This window comes from Diceros bicornis, chromosome 14 (genome assembly GCF_020826845.1).
Source record: "Diceros bicornis minor isolate mBicDic1 chromosome 14, mDicBic1.mat.cur, whole genome shotgun sequence".
Taxonomy (NCBI): domain Eukaryota; kingdom Metazoa; phylum Chordata; class Mammalia; order Perissodactyla; family Rhinocerotidae; genus Diceros; species Diceros bicornis.
In genome coordinates, this window is record NC_080753.1 from 176,991 (window position 1) to 196,161 (window position 19,171).

Sequence of the window (19,171 nt, forward strand, 5' to 3'; positions counted from 1 at the left end):
GAGTTACAGATTTCAAGTGGACTGGGGAGGGCGGTTCTGATGAAAGGAAGAGAGCCTACCCTGGGTGTGCACTGAAAGCCGGAGACTCCAAAGGGCCCAGGTGGTGAGCCAGACCCCATCCAGAGCAGCGGCCGGCCCCTGATAAGCTGGTGCCCTCGGGGAACAGGAGGAAATTGCTCGACTAAGAGCGTCCTGGAAGTTTGTCTGGAGGCTAGTGTGCTCCCTGTGGGAAGCGTGGGTGCCTTTGATTTGCACAGAAATAGAATTAGAGTTAAAATATAGGAACATCTTTTAAAATGTTAAAAAAATAAAACAAATGGGACAGAAAAAATACAATTAGGATGTATGATTTATATATAATTCTTCTAAAATTTACTCCTCTGGTGATTTGTGACCAAAGGTGTACAAAAGTGGCTTTATTATAAATTTTTACAAACATTTTAAAAGCCATTCCTATTACTATTTGGATGACAATTCTTTAGATAGGTTCCATCTTGGGAAGTAAAAACACTACTAGTCAGAATTGTGTTGTATGAATTCTGTTTGATTGGATGTTCAGAGGATAGACAGACTTTGAAATCAGATTAACTACCTCAAATACACGATAAAAGATAATAAATAAGAGATTTCCTAAATCGTTAAGATTTCTCTTGGCTGTTTCCAATATCCTACAAATGATTGAAATTTTATGATATATACGTTAACTCACTGTGAAAAAGAATTAAAATATGCATACTTTTCTAATTTATTAATTACTAAATAAGAAGAAAAATAAAGCCTATACTTAAATTTTTTTGTCCAAATAAAACAGTTTTTAGAGAAAACATTGGTGAAGAAGAAAAACATCAGTAAAATCTTAGACCCACAACAAAGCCTGCATATATATATATATTTTTTTTTGTGAGGAAGATCAGCCCTGAGCTAACATCCATGCTAATCCTCCTCTTTTTGCTGAGGAAGACCCGCTCTGAGCTAACATCTATTGCCAATCCTCCTCCAAGCCTGCATATTTCTAGGCAGGTTTTAAGACTACACTTTGGTTTAAAACATATACCTTGATGATTTATCACTATAGCACAAAAATAGGAGGATAAGCAAACACTCTCCCTATGGAAAGCCGTGTACCAAGGTTTTCTGAGAACATCCAACTGCAGTATTTACTACATTGTTCAAAACAAAGGGCTCATTTGCATAGAGGGGCTGGTTTCTACTTTGCTAAATCCAAAGGTATTCAAGACTGAGGGATGAAAGAAGATATACAGATGGCCAACAGGCACATGAAAAGCTGCTCAACATCGCTCATCATCAGGGAAATGCAAATCAAAACCACAATGTGATATCACCTCACACCTGTAGAATGGTTATTACCAAAAAGACAAGAGACAACAAGTGTTGGTGAGGATGTGATGAAAAGGTAACCCTCATACACTGCTCATGGGAATGTAAATTGGTGAGGCCACTATGGAAAACAGTATGGAGGTTCCTCAAATAATTAAAAATAGAAATACCATATGATCCAGCAATCCCACTTCTGGGTGTATATCCAAAGGAAATGAAAACAATATCTCAAACAGATATCTCCACTCCCATGTTCATTGCAACATCATTCCCAACAGCCAAGACATGGAAACAACCTAAGTGCCCATCGATGGATGGATGAATGGATAAAGTGTGATATATATATACAATGGAATATTATTCAGCCACGAGAAAGAAGGAAATCTGCCATTTGAGATAACATGGACAGACCTTGAGGGCATTATGCTAAGTGAGACAGTCAGGCAGAGAAAAACAAATACTGTGTGATATCCCTAATATGTGGATTATTACTCATAGAAACAGAGAGTAGATTGGTGGTTGCCAGGGGCAAGGGTGGGGCAATGGATGAAGATGGTCAAAGGGTTCAAACTTTGAGTCATAAGACGATCAAGTCTGAGGATCTAATGCATAGCATGGTAACCATAGGTAACAATACTGTAGCGTATACTTGAAAGTTGCTGAGAGAGTAGATCTTAAAAGTCCTCACCATACACACAAAAAATGGTAATTATGTGAGGTGAGGGATGTGTTAGCTTACCTTATTGTGGTGATCATTTAGCAATATGTAAGTATGTCACCCCATCATGTTGTACACCTTACACTTCCACATGTTATATGTCAATTATATTTCAATAAGGCTGGAGAGAAAAAGACTGAGAATGTTTGAAAGCACTGACATTTTTCATCTACTCAGATGTACTCTAGTTACTCAACTCTGATCAATTGTTCACTGCTCAAACAGTTTTAAAATCAAGATAGTAATAAGCTTTGGCCTTTATAATAACAAAGGGTTATTTGGGTTTCTTTGTGCTATTTAGAAACTCATTAGCAATGACTGAATTTATATTTCAGAGATTTGGGGGATGTAAACCTAACATTTTGGATTCTTGGCCTGGTTATGACAGAAATCTTTTTACGGCATTCCTAGTGATTGCTTTATTCATAATATATATCATTGGTCATGCAGTAGATCCAGTTTTTCATGTTCCCAAGTCTAAAAATCAGATTTGTATTTTTAATCTAAAATTCCTAGTTATCGTTCTGTATGTGAACCTAAAAGCCAGCTGTGCCTGAGACCCTGGGCTCAAATCATTTATTGTTATCAAAGGCATGCATGAGGATAAAAGCCCACTTGCTACCCAAATGGAAACCTTGTAAATGGAACAAATCCCTAACATGCCCTTCTGTCTATTTGTTCTCTATCTTGGGTTTTAAAATAGTAACCTTAACATTAGCAATATACCACTGAGTACAATTTGTATGGAAACAAATTGGGATAGATTTGTTCCAGGCTCAAAAATGATTTTTTCCTGACATAGGACTGGGACTTGATGAAGTCTGGGTAACTTCAAGCACAAACTAACCTCTGAAAGCTCAGGTAGGAAGAGCAGCTGCCCTCCGCTCAGGAATGTGGGTTGACATCTTTCAGTTTCCACCTTCAAGGTAAGAATGGTCTTCTAATATTAAATGCTTACTGCTGTCCATAACCATCTCTGCTTACTGGGCATGCAGCCATCTTATCCCATCACCCCTTTCTCTCTCTTCCTGTCGTCCACCAGGTCTTATAGAAGACGTGAGTTGTTCCAGTTTATAGTTCATTCAGACAGTTCTGAGACTGTCAAGTCTGATATTTTTGGACTAAGTGAATGGGTCAAAATGGATGTAAATGAGCCAAACATTCAACCAGATGTGATTTGAATATATAGTGCTATAGTTTAGCTGTAATAGAAAGTATAAGAGCTTAAAAGGCCCAGAATGATTCAGACTAAAATATCTTGGGGTCTTTTTCCATTTTAAAATGAATTGAGCAATTCTGTATGGTTGAGGATTGACAGCATAATGAAATCAGAGCAAACTGCAGAATTTTTCACCAGGTAATCGCATTAGCAGCAAAACTCACAGTGCAAGTTGTCTGTTGAAAGAGCATGAAGGAGCCTCTGTTTTCTTATGAGGTGCTATATTCTCATAGTTCTTGGCCAATTATACTTAGATACTCCCTAATTGCAGTTACTGGAAAATGCTCTCTATCCTGCAACTTTTAGCAATACAATGAGAGAACTCATGGATATTGATTCTTGGTATAATTTGTTTATTTCCATAGATAAACATAATTAAAACTGCTTCCAAGTATTGTCTTCTATTTATGATGTAACTATAACACAAGATATTCTATATAATAGCAATCCTGAATATTTCTGTATGTTCCTGAGGATTGACTAAAGGTTAAAATGGTGGGCAAAGCTCTCAGCAATCTTTGAAACTTGTACACTTCACAGTAATTTTCTTTTTTCTAGAGAGGACTTTTTGTGGGATAAAATGCATAGCATAAATATTATAGACAGTTTTTACATTGCTTTATGTACTTTTTTGTACGTTTTTGCTCATATGTTTCACTTACCAGAATCAAGAGGCAACTGGAGGCCAATTTTGTGTGCTCAGGGATGGTTGAAAACACGGACAAAATCAAGCAACCAAAGACAAGGAGAAAACTGTAAAACAACAAAAAAAGAAAAATTTGATAAGAACCTTGCCTTATCATGACAGACTTAATTTTTGTTTCTGTGAATAAAGCCCCAGACCCATTTGCATTGGCATCGATTAAATCTCAGAGGCCTGGAAGGGACTAGCCATTTTGAATATCAAGATACACTATGAAGTGCAATGCAAATGGGGCTCCTCTGCAACTTTACTGATGAAGAGAAGGTTGCGTGTGTGTGTATGTGTATGTTTGTGTGTGCATGTGTGGTGCATGCTGTATTTAAATGTCCACATCTAGGAATCTGTGAATTTCCCATATACTCCCTTCCCAAGCAGGGACCCTGAGAAAGACCCAGCAGGTGTGCGCTTGCTCTCCTGTCCTTTAAAGCAGCAGAGTCTGCCTCACATTTGGCAGCACTGATGAACCGTCAGGAGGTCTAGATGGTTGTCACTAAGCCACTGGCTCATTTTCACAGTCTAATATTGCTCCTGGACTCTCATTTGTCATTCCTTTATAACAATAATAAGAAAAGAATGTGAAGGGAATGATTTCCTCTGCTACCCATGTACTTTCCATTTCCTTACAAACTGCTGGAGAAATGACCCTTCGGCTCTGTCTATTCATACCAAAATGACAAGGAGCAGCACTTTCTACCAATAAATCTACAGACATTTTTATTCCTAGAAATGTGGAACTTTGGGGATCTCCAGGGGAACTGAGTTCCCAAGGAAAATGTCTAATTAAAAGGGCAGGCTCTGGGGGCCGGCCCGGTGGCGCAAGCGGTTAAGTGCGCGCGCTCCGCTGCGGCGGCCCGGGGTTCGCTGGTTCGGATCCCGGGCGTGCACCGACGCACTGCTTGGTGAGCCATGCTGTGGCGGCGTCCCATATAAAGTGGAGGAAGATAGGCACCGATGTTAGCCCAGGGCCGTCTTCCTCAGCAAAAAAGGAGGAGGATTGGTGGATGTTAGCTCAGGGCTGATCTCCTCACAAAAAAAAAAATAAATAAAAAAAAAAAAAAAAAAAAAGGGCAGGCTCTGGTTTAAAGTTGAAGTTACTTATCCTGAAATGCAAGATTTAAAAAAAACCACAATACCTGAGCTATTTGCTATAGGCCCTATTTTTTACTTTTACTCATCTCTGGGAAGCTCTTACAATAATCTCTCTTAAAATATCAGTTTCAGTGTTCTTTGGTATGGCAGTAGAGTTAGTTCTGCTTCCTTTTGGCTTGCCCTGACAATCTCACAAGTCTTCCTACCACACTTGACTGAGAGCTCCCAAGTGCCTATGGCCAGGGATTGGCAAATTATGGCCTGGAGAACAAATCTGGCCCCTAATGACTGCTTTTATAAATAAAGCTTTATTGGCACACAGCCACTTCCATTTGTTTATGTTACTGTCTGTGGCTGCTTTTGCACTACAACTGCAGAACCATGTAGTTGTGATGGAAACAGGATTGCGCACAAGACTAAAATATTTACTCTCTGGCCTTTTAGAGAAAAACTTTGCCAATCCTTAACTGATACCGCAGATTCCTTATTTCCTTATATCTATCGCAACACAGAACTGAGTAGATGTTCATAATTGCTCATATTCTGTATACTGATAATAATTATTAACATTCATAGAGTTTCCTTTAAGCTGGACACTGTGCTAAGCCCTTTCATGCATAATCCACATTATCCTCACAAATTTATGGAGTAGAAATATCATTATTCCAATTTTACAGATACAGAAACTGAGAATAAGAACATCTGTAACTTATCCAAGGCTGCAGAGCAGAAAGGGAGTTCAAGCAGTGTCTTCAAGCACAGCGCTGCCGAATAAGCATGCATGGACGAGAATGGCAGTAACATTCCTGGCTCAGCAGGAATCTTGGGGACACCTCTCTATCTCTTCAGACTGAGGTAACAGTCATTCCAAATAGGAGAAGTCTCCAAGGAAAAGGGGTCCAGCAGCAAAGAGCACCCAGTACACGTCAACAACTACCCATCACATGTGGACTCATGCGTCTGATGATTCAAGATACTTTGGATCACACTTTAAATGGGCCCTAACGGACTAGAAATTGTACACTAGAAATCAAATTCCAGTGCCCCTGTATGACCCCCAAACTACTAATGAGAAAGTGAAATTCAGGAGTCACTAAGGTAGCTAGGAGGTCCATGTGGCCTCAAATAAATGCAGCGAATGTCTGCCTCTGGAGAGTGTCGGGTGTCCAGAGACGCCCTGATTACCAGAAAACATCAGGAAAAGCCGGCAGGGGACTATGTGATCACTAAGACACTTCCTCTCTCCCAGAGCATCCCAAGGCAGCTTCGTGATCTCTGTACTTTATTCAGAACAAGTCCACAGCACATGTCCTTTTGCTGGTTCCTTTTCCATTAGTATTCGGTGTTGTTTAATCTTGCTCCTTCATGTTGCCACTTCGCCCAGCCCCTTCCCTGGGCTGATCTTGCCCTCCTTTCTAACGAGAGCGGGTCTGTCCTAGAATTCTGTTATTGTTGTAGGGCCCTTCTGAAGGGTGAAGCCAAGGAGCTCCACTGCTCTGGCTGCCCATGGGGCTGTAGACGGACAAATCCACTCACTAATTCATTAATTCCTTCCTTCCTGCAACTATTCATTCATTTACCCAATCGGCAAATATTGATTAAGTATATAATATTAGGCTGAGCCACGGATATGACAATAAACAAGATTCTTCTCTTTTTTTGCCTTCACGGAGTGTAGGGTCTGTTGAGGCATGTGGAGTAGTAAACAGACGTAAACAGAAAATTAAACTCTGAGTGATGACTGTAAAAATCAGGAAAACACAGGAACAGCAGAGCATGTAGGAGAGGACTGGCCACTTCCTTTGTGGAGTGGAGAGCAAGCGAAAATGTGGGCCTTTGTTAAAAAATTATTAGGAATTTCATGATCACAGCAGAGCCTGCCTCCAAGTGTGGCCCCCTCCTAAGTGTTGGGCTCCTACACAGGCTGCATGCCCATGAAGCCAGACTCGGGGTGAGGGAAGGCTTCCTGGAGCTCATGCTGACCAGGCAGAGCCCAGCAGGATGAATGAGCACAGCGGCTGGAATGCTGGGGAACACTTTAGTCTGTGGACCATGCTGGGGAAGGCCAGGTGCAAGCAGCATCACTGGAATTCACTAATCAATCCATAAATTAGAGGTGGTGAACGCCCACCAGGTAGCTTATCATTCGGCAGCACATGAAAAGTGTGAGGCAAGTTATTCCTGCAAACTCATTTTCTGCATGGGAATCCTTTCAGTTCAACTGGAAACATATGCTGGGAGCCTATTGTAAAAGACACGGTGCCAAGCACCACTGGAGGAGCAAGGATGAATTAAAGCAGTCCCGACCCTGAAGGAAGTTGAAACCTAGCGAGGTGGGTAAGGCGAGAGTACTAGATCATAGTGGAAGGCAGAGGCAGACAGTGCTATGAAAAATGCTCTGGAGGCTGAAAGCAGGGTGGTTCTCTTCAGTTGGGATGGTGGAAGCACATCAAGAAAGCCTTCAAAAATGGGTGTTGCTTGAGATGGTCTTTGAAGAAAGGATAGGGTTTCAACAAAAGAAGTCTCTGGAGAAACACATTTCAGAAGAAAGGTACCACGTGAGAAAGGCAGTAAGCCAGAAAACAAATGAGGTAAAATATCTGCTCCTCTTCTCATGGAACAAACAGCTGCTGACTTTGACTGCAGCACAGCGTGGGGCAGACGGCCGGACTGGGGTCTGGGGCCATGATGGGAGAGGCCGCACTGGGGTCTGGGGCCGTAATGGGAGAGGCCACACCAGGGTCCGGGTCCGGGATGGGAGAGGCTGCACAGGGGTCTGGGGCCGGGACAGGAGACGCTTGTGCCCAGGCCTGCGTTTAGTTCAGGAGGCTATTGGAGCCATAGAGATTTTTCAGTATCTCTGAAATATCACCAGAGCTGCCCTCTGATGTTGGCAGCAGCCTGTGTGGGGACGTCTCTGAGCAGCCGAGAAGCAGAGGCAAGGGTAATGGTGATCCAGGTTAGGCTGTAAACTAACTGTAGAAAGGAGAGGGAACAGAGAGTGAACACAGGAGCTCCCTGACTTGGGTCACTGCAGGATTGGGGAGTAGGGCTGAGGAAGGGGGAGTGGTGGCTGAAAAGTCTGTGATTTCCATAGTCGTTGGTGATGCTACTAACAGGAGGAGAAAAGTCAGGAAAGTCAGGAGGAAAACCTGATTTTGAGGAGAAGAGGATAAATCCAGTTTTAGACACCCACATGGAATTATGGATGTAAATCTTAGACACAAAGTTTGGCTGGAGATATGAAAGTACTTGTTTCCTAGGGGAAGTGAATGTATGGAACATGTTATCCTGAGGAAAGTGCAGACCAAGCACATAAAGTTTCAGTAAATAAGCATAAAGGATATTTGAGGAACATTTCCTGATCTTGGAGAATGACATCATGGAGAACAACACACACATTCTTGAACTGGTTCTTGGTATTGTTGCCAGAGACAGACTCTCTGGCTGGAGAAAGCACTGAACCGACATGGGACGACCCCTCTGAGGTGACAGATGTCAGACCCTGGGCTCGCTGGCAGTGACAGGGTGCACTGCTGGGGCCTGAGGTGGCTCTGCTGACACCATTGCTTCTGAGAGTCCCACGCATGTGTGCATGCTGACGACTGACCACTACCCACGCCACCTCTCTCCCGGCTGAATAAAGAGGGAGCAGTGGCAAGAGGGAGCTTGGGCGCAGGGTCTGTGACCTCCCAGGTGTCTGTGGATAGAATTTAGGGGCTGTGAACGTGGATGGGAAAAATTACATCTTTATTTGTCACCGACCATGGCCACAAACCACATGGTGTTCTTGGTCCTCATGACCTTGTCACCCATAGACATCACAGATGTTTTCATATCCCATTTCACAGTTGTGGATGAAGCCATAATTGTTCCACCTTGAATACTGATTTTGCTCATCACTATTTCAAGATTATGGTAGTTGTTAGACCCACTGCTGGGGTTGGTTTTTTAATGCATTAATAAAGAAGCTTATGTATTACTATATCAGAAACTTGTTTAATATTTTAATAATAGCATTTCAATTTAATTTTTTTCTTTTATAATCGCATTTATTTTATGCATTTAAAAACATTATTCTGAGGAATGGTTCATAGGCTTTGCCAGACTGCTGAGAGGTCCATGGCACACTAAGAGTTCAGATGCCTGTGGTGGGGGATTAGGAACATGGGGCTCGGAGCTGGAAGATGGCCCATTTTTGCATGGGTCACCAACTTACTCAGGTAAGTTTTAAGATCAGTTTGAAAAAATATGGATATATTTTCTTTTATACATTAATCCTGAGATACCATAAGATCCATATTCCTTCAGAATTATTCTATAACAGCTACTGGCCTTATTTTGCCCGAAGCGATCATTTATAGTTTGTTTCTGAGGAAATTCACTTTGATGCAGACCTTTTGTCCAAAGCTTCTTTAGAAGGTGTGATCATTGCAAGAGGAGCAGAAGAGCATTTACAATAAAAATATTATCAGTTCAAAGGCCTCTATGTTTATTCAAGGAAACTACCAACAACTTTTCTTGTGGGTTAACTGAGAACCAATTTGTCAGATTTAACTGAATAAGAAGGTTTACTTGGAAATATCATGGGTGCTTGTGGAACAGATGATGTCCAGCTTCCAAAGCTCGTGCTTCAAGCACGGATTCATTTAGCAAGAATTAAAATGATGTGAAAATAAAGCATTCAGAGAGACTCTCCTGATGCTTTGTCAAATGAGCCGTGGCAAGTTACACAGTTTCATTGACACAAGCACACAACCCCAGCCACTCACAGGCAATTATAAATAATGCAATGAGGAGGGGAGAAGTGGAGCTGATGTTTAAAGAAGACATCTCCTTGAGCTCAGTGGAGCAGGCAAATTAACAGCATGGGCTTTACGGACTGAAACCTCTACACGTTGCACCTATAAGGTGCTACCTGCATGTATTTGGGGGGACTATAAGCTTTCCATGGTATAACTGTCCATGGAAGTCAAGACTTAAGAAAGTTTTGGGGGAGGGAGATCTTAAATGTCTTAAATGGAATGGAATCATGGGATTAAAATAAAGAATGCTAATAGAAAGTAGACGTGGATTTTTTTTAAGAAAACAATTCTTCAGAAATAACTTTCAAAGGAAATTCGACCCTGCCTCTGACTTTTCATAAATTTCTAAGTATTGCTTTGATAAAATGTGAGTTTCAGTACATTTGACAGAAGCCCTCATGAGGACATCATGAATTATGATGAGCAGAGTGCAGAGGCGGCATTGATGACCACAGATGACCCACTGGCTGACACAGCGCTGGCCTGAAGGATATGGCCCCTTAATGAAATCAAAACCTCATCATCAGAGGAATGGCTGGAGCTCATTGTTTTCTTCTAGCGTCCTAAATTTACTTTTCTTTCCAAACTTGGCACTTTGCCTCATGTCCTTTCTGCATAATCTTTCCATAAAGAAGGGCATTTTGTACATGAATCCCTCCACGGCGTGCCTCAGCTTCCATCGCAAAGCAATAAAAATTAAACATGGCATTTGTGGTGTCTTTAAAGGTGATTTGGAATATTTGATCAGAAATACTGTACGATTCCACTTTTCAAGCGCAGTGAGTTCTAAATATTAATAAAGACCTTAATCAATAAATACTATCACTGTACTCTCCATGAAGTTGCAAAAAACAGGGTCATCAGGTAACAGTTTTAAAAACTGAAATATGGCATTGTACGTGTGTGGTGCTGAGCACTCAGAGGATCTGGGAAGTGGTTTCTGCTTGCATGGCGTGTTTCTGCAGAGGACCATGACTGAGGTACAGGAGCTGGACCAAGGTGAGAGAATCATACGCAGTTCGGGGGCCTCCCCCAGAGAGTCCCTGGACTCTATTTAAACACAGACCCAGGGCGTGCTCAGCCTGACTCTCACTGCAGGATCAGAGAATCCTTGTGGCTAGAAGAACTTGGGACTGAGCTCCTGATGGTGGTACAGTTTCTCCTTGAACCCTCCCAGCCCTCAAGGCGGCGCAGTGGTGTTACGGACCGCTCTTCTGGTGGAAGACTCTTTCCCCCGAGTCAGGGCCTTTACTCATTGGTCCTCGTTCAGGCTCTGAGCACTGAGGACATGTGCTCTCTCCTCCATATGTTAGTTCTGCAGATATTCGAGGCTGGTTTTCTCATGACTTCCCCGTCAGTCAGTCTTCAGATTAGATGCACCCAGCCTAGTTCTTCGTCTACTTTGCATATGAAACAATGTGCAGACCTGTACTCTCCTGGCCACTGTTCTTTGAGTACACCCAGTTGGTTTCTGCATCTCTCATAGTTTGACTCAGGCCCATCATTATCCTGCAGTCTAAGCAAAAGTTTAGTATTTAGTCATCAACATAAACTATCTGCGCTGTGGATTCCTGCCAGGGAATCCAAATTCAAAACTTTCCACTGCCCAGCTATTAGGAAAGTTTGGCTTTAGAAAGGACTGCCTTGAAGATGTGCACTTGGTTATTTTCCTACCACACCACAGGGCCTGGAGCAAAGCTGACCATGGACTAGGACAAGGTGCTCGGACATCTTTTTCACCTGGATCTCTCGTGGAATTACCTTCACTAAACTGTATTGGATTTTTTCCTATTTCCTTGAGGAGAAAAAATATTCAACCCATTTACTATATTTTAAGAGTTTCTCTGTTCTTCACATTATATTTGCTCAATGAAGTTTCACATGAGAAAAATCTTCTTGCAATACAATGGGAAAATTGTTGGCCATTTGCAACAAGTTCGTGTTGCAGGGTCTAGAGTTATGTTATAAGGCATCAAAGTATTTGTGGATGAAATTGAAGAACTTTTATTAACAAACTTTAATAAATCTTGAAAAATGCAACAGCTGCCAAATGACCAGAGAGAGGAAAATATTCTGAGTGTCAAAAGAAGAGTAAAGTAGGGGACCCTGGACTTGGTTTATTGATAAACTCAATTACAGCTCCTAGAAATATTCCAGATAGAGTATTAAGCAAAGGATTTCTAGTACATTCAAAAGAACAACTAGAAGCCAACACAAGTTCCCCAAGAAGAGGAAGCACTGAACTGTGCTTATTTCCCGTTTCGACAGATTTGCCAGCATGCTGTACCAGGGGAATAGCATGATCAAAGGTCTTGATTTCAGCAAAGCCCAGGGAAGTGTTTTCCAAGATCCTTGAGGAAAAGAGGGAGAAATTCAGGCAGGATGACACCACTCTGGGGGGATTTGTACCTGGTGAGAAGTCTCTGGAGATGAGCCACAGTATTTTGTAAGAAAACTCTGGGGAAAGTACAGGACATTTGAAGATTCTTAGAGTAGGGAGTTGGCAGTTCATCTAGGAATAAATGAATCAAGATTAAGATGATAAAACGTAAAAATAACAAATGTAAAAAACTTTTCAGAAATCAAAGTGAGAGAAATCTATCAGGTTTAATTTATATCAAGTTAAATTTGTGCCAATGGCATCATTTGCTTCTCTAAAAAGAATGCAACTTTAGGCTACATTAATGTTCCCATTTCAAGGGAAGGGTAGTGATGGACAAACCACATTTTTATCACGTTCGTATTTAGTCAAGTATACCCCAAATACCCTCTATCATCCAGAAATGATTTGAGGCTGCTAACAAAACACATATGTTATAAGTGAGTAAAATTGAGCAAAGGTCTGTCTTCCCACTAAACTGAAGGCCCTGTTCGGGACAGAGCATGACCAAGTTCCCAGAGCCTGTAAACACTTGTGCCTGATGTAATACAGTGAAGGTAAGGTAATGACAGGATGATATAAAGAAGTCAGGAATGAAGTTAGTCCGTAAATGTACTCCAGAATGCTCTGCGCCATTATTAACATGGGTCACAAATCCACCTCTGAGCTTCCTAGCAGCCAAGGCAAGGAGACAAATATGTTAAAAGATCATTGTCTCCATAAAGTAAAAGCCCATCGTTTCTTCCAGAAGCAGCAGGTGATGTTTGATGGATCATGGGATTTCTTCAACACACTTGTCCGGTTCTTCAATTTCATCCACAAATACTTTGATGCCTTATAACATAACTCTAGACCCTGCAACGCGAACTTGTTACAAATGGCCAATAATTTGCCCATTGTATATTTTCATTTTTTCTGAATCACATTTTAAAAAATCCCTTTTAGTTTGAAAATAACTCCTTTTGATGGAAAACAAAGAAGAGTTTAGGGTTGGAATAGCTCTGCTTTCTCTGTGTTATTGTAATAATACTGTTGCCCAACAGTAGGACTCTATCTTTTCTACTCCTGTTTTTTGTTTTCAAGAAAAAAAGACCTTTTTTGGTGGCATGTTCTGGTTTATCTGTCTTTTAGCACATCTGAAATTATTCCTAAGGATGGTGGTTCTTTTACAAAAATATTTTTTAAGTTATATGCCTTCTGTTTTCTCTAGATTTAAAAACACAGCGTCAGCATCTGAGTTCTTTGGGCACTTTCTGGGCAGAATGTCTGGGCAGACAATATTGCTTTCTTCTGGGGCTCCTTCCTTCCAGCTCTTTGTATAGGTCTCTGTCCAGGGTTTCAAATTTCTTGTTTTTACTGTTATTAAAAATTGTTTTCCTGGGGTGGGCCCTGTGGCCTAGTGGTTAAGTTCAGCACACTCCACTTGGGCAGCCCAGGTTCGGTTCCCAGGTGCAGACCTACACCACTCATCAGCCATGCTGTGGCGGTGACCCACATACAAAATAGAGGCAGATTGGCACAGATGTTATCTCAGGACAAATATTCTTCAGAAAAAAAGAAAAAAATTGTTTTCCTAATATCTAACTATGTTTGTTTATCTATATTCTGTCTGCTTCAGTCTGTACTTTTTAAAAGGATTGTAACATCCTTGAGGAATGGCCTCAAGATGGGAAAGTTCAGACTTCTCAGATGTTGCCCCATCTCCGTCGTGAACCTCTCCCAGGTCTGAGCTCTGTGAAGACATGCATTTGGTCTGGAGGGAACTGAATGGATTGTGGCCTGTTGAAAATCTCTATTTTTTGATAGCAGTCCGAAAGCACTAGTTTTTCCTCCTAGTAGACAGTGTAGGCAGTTGATGGCTGAATGGAGTGACTGGGAATGGTTTGCTGAACAGGACAAGGCAGCCAAACACTATTCCTTAAAGGGCCTGAGGTCTGCAGTTTAGAAACCCGACAGTCAGGTGCTTGCCTCTGCAAGTTCTGTTTCTTTCCCGGGGATAAATGAGATTGAAAGCCAGTGTATATTGTTCAGAGACAATGAATTTAAAATGAAAAACAGAAACAGTCTTCCCTACTGTCATATATTCAATGCAGACAGTAGGAGAGTGTTCTATGTGATATTTTATATTCTTGTTACCTTGTTATATTTTCCTCTGAGCAAACAGCAACATCTGGAATTCTTATTTGTCTGTCTATTTTGGTCTCCTCTGCTAGGATGTAAGCTCCATGAGGGCAGGATCCTTGTCTCTCATATTTCCCACTTATTACCAGTAACCAGAATCAGGCCCGGTACAGGTGCTAATAAATTTATTTATTCATGCGACATGTGTTCCTCAAGACCTGCCGCGTACTGAGGTGCTGAGGGTGCAGCAGCGAAGGGAACAGACAAGAATCCCTGTCTGCGCAGAATGACATTGCAGGAGGAGAGCTGCGTCATGGACAGTGTAGATAAATAAAATGCCCACGGTCCTAGAGAGGGTGACTGCTCAGGAGGAACAACTCCTGCACACAGCAGAGGAGGAAGGCGGGATGCAGACCGTCTGGAGAGAGCCCCGGGGAAGGTCTTACTAAAAAGGTGACATTGTTGGATTTCGGAAGTGGAACCCCACAGCCCTCAGGCCACGGTGGCCGTGCATGTGGACTCAGCTGTGTAGGCCTCTGACCCGCTCCCAAAGGACTGATTTTGCATGCCAGTTCCTTGTGTGGGACTGGTGGTTCCTCTCTCCTGCTGTCACGCCCAGACTCCCTTGTCTGGTTTTTAAGACCCCCACCAGAACATCAGTTCCTGCATTCTTTCAGAGACCCGCCGGCAGGCACACCCCCTTTCTCTGTTCTACACAACATCGGCTGTAATACAATCGTGTGATGAAAGACCGGAGCTTTGTCCTTTGGTGTTGCCTGCCTGGCCAGCAGCCACAGCAGGCAAGTCACCTGTCGCCTGGTCCCCCGGCCCCTGCTTTCTGTCCCATTTGCTTCCTTTCCACGTACCTCACAGCCCATCCCCTAGATGGTTTTATGCATTAAATGAGAGAGTGTCAAACTCAGAATGTGTGTTTTATCATAACTAATAAATACCAAATTGAGTTAAAAATGCCAGTTGGGTGCTACATCGACACATAACTGCCGCATCATTTAACAAATATTGACTAACATGAATAACAATTATGACAAAGAATTGACCTATCAACTAAAATCTCTGCTTATAAAGCAAGACATCTGAAAAGGTACAACACGAAACAACGCCCAGCAAGGCTGAGATGCTCCAGTGAGGTGACTGTGTGTCTAGGCAAACCCACACACACGGACGACGTGGCGAGCCTGTGTGGTGTTCTCAAGATTGATGAGCCACGAGCCTCCCTGACGCACAGCAGCCGTGGCCAGCTGGGCCTCACAGACTCCCCCTCGTCACTCTAGTTTCTGGGCGCGACTGAGGCTGCCCTGGGTGGTGGCGTTGTGAAGCTGCTGCTGCGGTCAGGACGTGGGCAAGAGCCTTGGATGCACTGACCAGAGGGAGGGTTCAGCACTAAAATGACCAGTAATGACCACTGACCAAGCCTGTGTGAAAACGAACAGGCAACCTGCTCGTCCACAACTGAGAAAGAGGCTGCATCAGAGGAACGTGTGCGTCACAGCGACGAAGTAAAAGTTATCCCTAAAGGGTGAGTGAGAGACAACACTTGTAAACTCTGTGTGAGTGTTCCTTTTAAAGTCATCTTTTCAAGAGGTAATTTTGGTGCTGACACCATGGAAAATAATCCAGTCTAATGGTTTTGATAACATTGACCTCTCCCACTCTTTCCTCTTAAATAAGACATCTCGATGGACTACTGACTAATCAACCCGTGCTCATGGATTAACTCTTCCACACTTTGTTTCAAAGGGCCTGTTTACGCAAGAAAGTTATGGCAAAGGTTGAAATCGTACGTTCAAAGATGTTTGACAACTGTTGTCTGGCCTGAATCATTTTTCCATAAAAAAGGTTGTAAATTTATTAGGCAAATAATGACTTAATCATTGCAATTTTCTGTGAATATATGAAAATAACCATTACTATCTGAAAATTAAAAATATAAATTCTAAAGTGCATTTATTTAAATATTATTAATGGGAACAAAATAAAAGGGGGTACAAATAGGCTTAATGTTATTTTCCCTGCAAACAAACAGCTATTTTAAAGTGCTGTATTTGATAATGAAAAATCAATTCCTTTCAACTGATTAGACCCATATGATCCACTGGCTTTAAAAATAGGTTTTCCTGGGTCCGGCCTGGTGGTGTGGTGGTTAAGTTCGCATGCTCTGCTTTGGCGGCCAGGGGTTTGCAGGTTCGGATCCTGGGTACAGACCCATGGACTGCTCACTGAGCCATGCTGTGGTGGCATCCCATATAAAGTAGAGGAAGATGGGCACAGATGTTAGCCCAGGGCCAATCTCCCTCAGCAAAAAGAGGATGATTGGCAATGGATGTTAGCTCAGGGCTGATCTTCCTCACCAAAAAAAAAAAAAAAAAAGATTCCCTTGAAAGGTTTTCTGAGAGCATTCACATTCACGGGAGGTTTCAGAGCAGCTCTTTGTTGCACATACGCACAGAAGGACCCATTCCTTCTCGTGCGATGACAGTTCTGAAGCTCTCAGAGAATGAAAACTTGCGACCGAAAGCAGCCAGCTTCCGCATGGGGCTATGGAACGGGGAAAGGCGCCTGACTTCCTCTCCTCTACTTGGCCCACAGAAATAAAGTGGTAAACTGATGAAAACAGCAGAAAACAAAGCCTTCCCGAGTAGCCAAAGTCCTCTTGGCGGTGGCTTTAGGACGTGGTACAACACCAGAGAAAGATAAACCCAGCAGACAGATGTCTCCAGAGAGTAATAACCATGAACTCCGACAGTGTGACACAGGCAGGTCCCTGCAGAGGGACACGGAAGACATGTGTTTTTCTCAGGATCGGCTGACAGTGGCCTGTGTTGCTCTTGGTGACCCCAGCTGAAAGGAAGCCGGAAGCCAGCATCGCAGTGTGTGGAGACACCGAAGTTTCACATGGACCAGCGAAGTCGGCAAGCGATGGACACTAGACAGCACATACTTCCTGCCTCCAAAACTATGTTTGCAGGCAGCTTTAAAAACTGTAGACACTCCTCCAGGGCCTGACAAATGAATAAAAGGGCCTGCTTTCTCCTGCTGCTGCTATATAGATAGACATCAAGAATTTTTGTGTGTGTGGGACCAAAACAATGAAGTTAGTGATTCCATGTAGATATAAACAAAACTGAAAAGCAAAAATGAGAGACAAAATGTGGCTGTATATACTATAATATCACACTCTTCATGGAAATTCCTAGAGATCTCTACTTAAAGTTTGTTATTGTTTCAGGTGCGTAGTTGAAACTAAAACATATTAAGTGGTGATGGAAGACATAAAAGTCAAAAGTGGTAACAGTACAGATGTTTTGCCCTAAATCCTCAGTTTTCATGGGCACCCACACTTCTACCTTAAAATGAAAACATACCGGGGCCGGCCACATGGTGTAGCGGTTAAGTGCGCGCGTTCTACTGCTGGTGGCCCTTGTTCGGATCCCCAGCGCGCACCGATGCATGGCTTGTCAGGCCATGCTGTGGTGGCATCCCATATAAAGTGGAGGAAGATAAGCACAGATGTTAACCCAGGGCCAGTCTTCCTCAGCAAAAAGAGGAGGATTGGCATGGATGTTAGCTCAGGGCTAATCTTCCTCAAAAAAAAAAAAAATGAAAACATACCTCAGTGTTCTCTTCAGTAAGGTGACACGGACGCACTAAATAAACCCTAACGGCCCTATCAGTTAAAACTTCAGCTGTGTCTGGATACTCTGATGTATCTGTTTCTGTTCAGAGAGCAGCGGCAGGAAAACCACGCCATCGAGGAGCCAGAAAAGACTTCTGACTCCTTCTGATTCTGAAATGACTTCTGACGCCCTTCAAAATGCATGAGGCTGGCAGGGACCCAGGAGTATCCCTTGCACAATCCAGGGAAAAGTGCGTTATCTTCCACTGCTTCCAGAAGAGTTCTGGGCTGTGTCTTTCCCACTACTTATTGCCAACAGCAGGAGAAGAAGGGGAAGAAGCGAGATCTGCAGCAGGGATTGGAAAACTTGAATGTGTTACACTTTGTGAGCCATATGGTCTCTCTTGCAGCTACTCAGCTCTGCAGTTGCAGTACAAAGCAGCCACAGACAATATGCAAATGAATGTGTATAGCTGTGTTCTAATAAAACTTTATTTACAAAAACAGGCAGTGGCCCAGACGTGCTCCGCGGGCTGTAGTTTGCCAACTCTTGATTTAGAGTTGAGGGACAACAGTGTGATTTCCACTCCCAACTGGCAAGACTGTTGTAATTCTCTTGCTCTGCAGCTACCCCAGAAAGGTTTCTAGTGTGTCTCCCCCTATTCAAGCCCTTGTGATAAAAGGCCCATCGTGAGTGTACTTTGACCCCAGAATTCATTTCAGATTTAAAGGGTATCATTCAAAACAAATTTAAAACGTAGGAAAAAAAATATGTACAGTACTGAATGCTTTATATCTCTTTAAATATAAAAATAATCAAAGGAGAGAGACGGGTTCAAGATGGCAGCATAGGAAGACCCTGAACTCACCTCCTCCTACACATGGAACAATTGCCTCTGAAAAGAACCTGAGAACTACCTGAACACGTGCTTAACAGCAAAGGATGAAAGGGCCACCTTGAGATGGACAGGAGAGGCAAAGACACTATATCACCAAAAACCCCACCCCTGGTGCCATGACCCCCAATCAGGAAGGATCTCAAAAAAAAAAACAAAAACGAAGCTTCTCTCTGAGGAGCAAGGGATTTGTACCCCACACAAGGCACTCCAACCCCTGGGTCCTGCACCAGATGGATGAACCCACAAAACGTCTGGTGTTGAAAAG

At 42.7% G+C, this 19,171-nt stretch overlaps 1 protein-coding gene across 1 annotated transcript in view; it reads right to left on the minus strand.

Moving 5' to 3' along the window:
• Positions 1 to 19,171, minus strand: part of KCNQ5 (potassium voltage-gated channel subfamily Q member 5) — a 469,664-nt gene that overhangs the window by 152,324 nt on the left and 298,169 nt on the right. Inside the window, exon 2 of the mRNA XM_058554049.1 lies at positions 3,938 to 4,028. Within this exon, the coding sequence (XP_058410032.1) occupies positions 3,938 to 4,028 (91 nt within the window). The remainder of the gene's footprint in view (positions 1 to 3,937; positions 4,029 to 19,171) is intronic.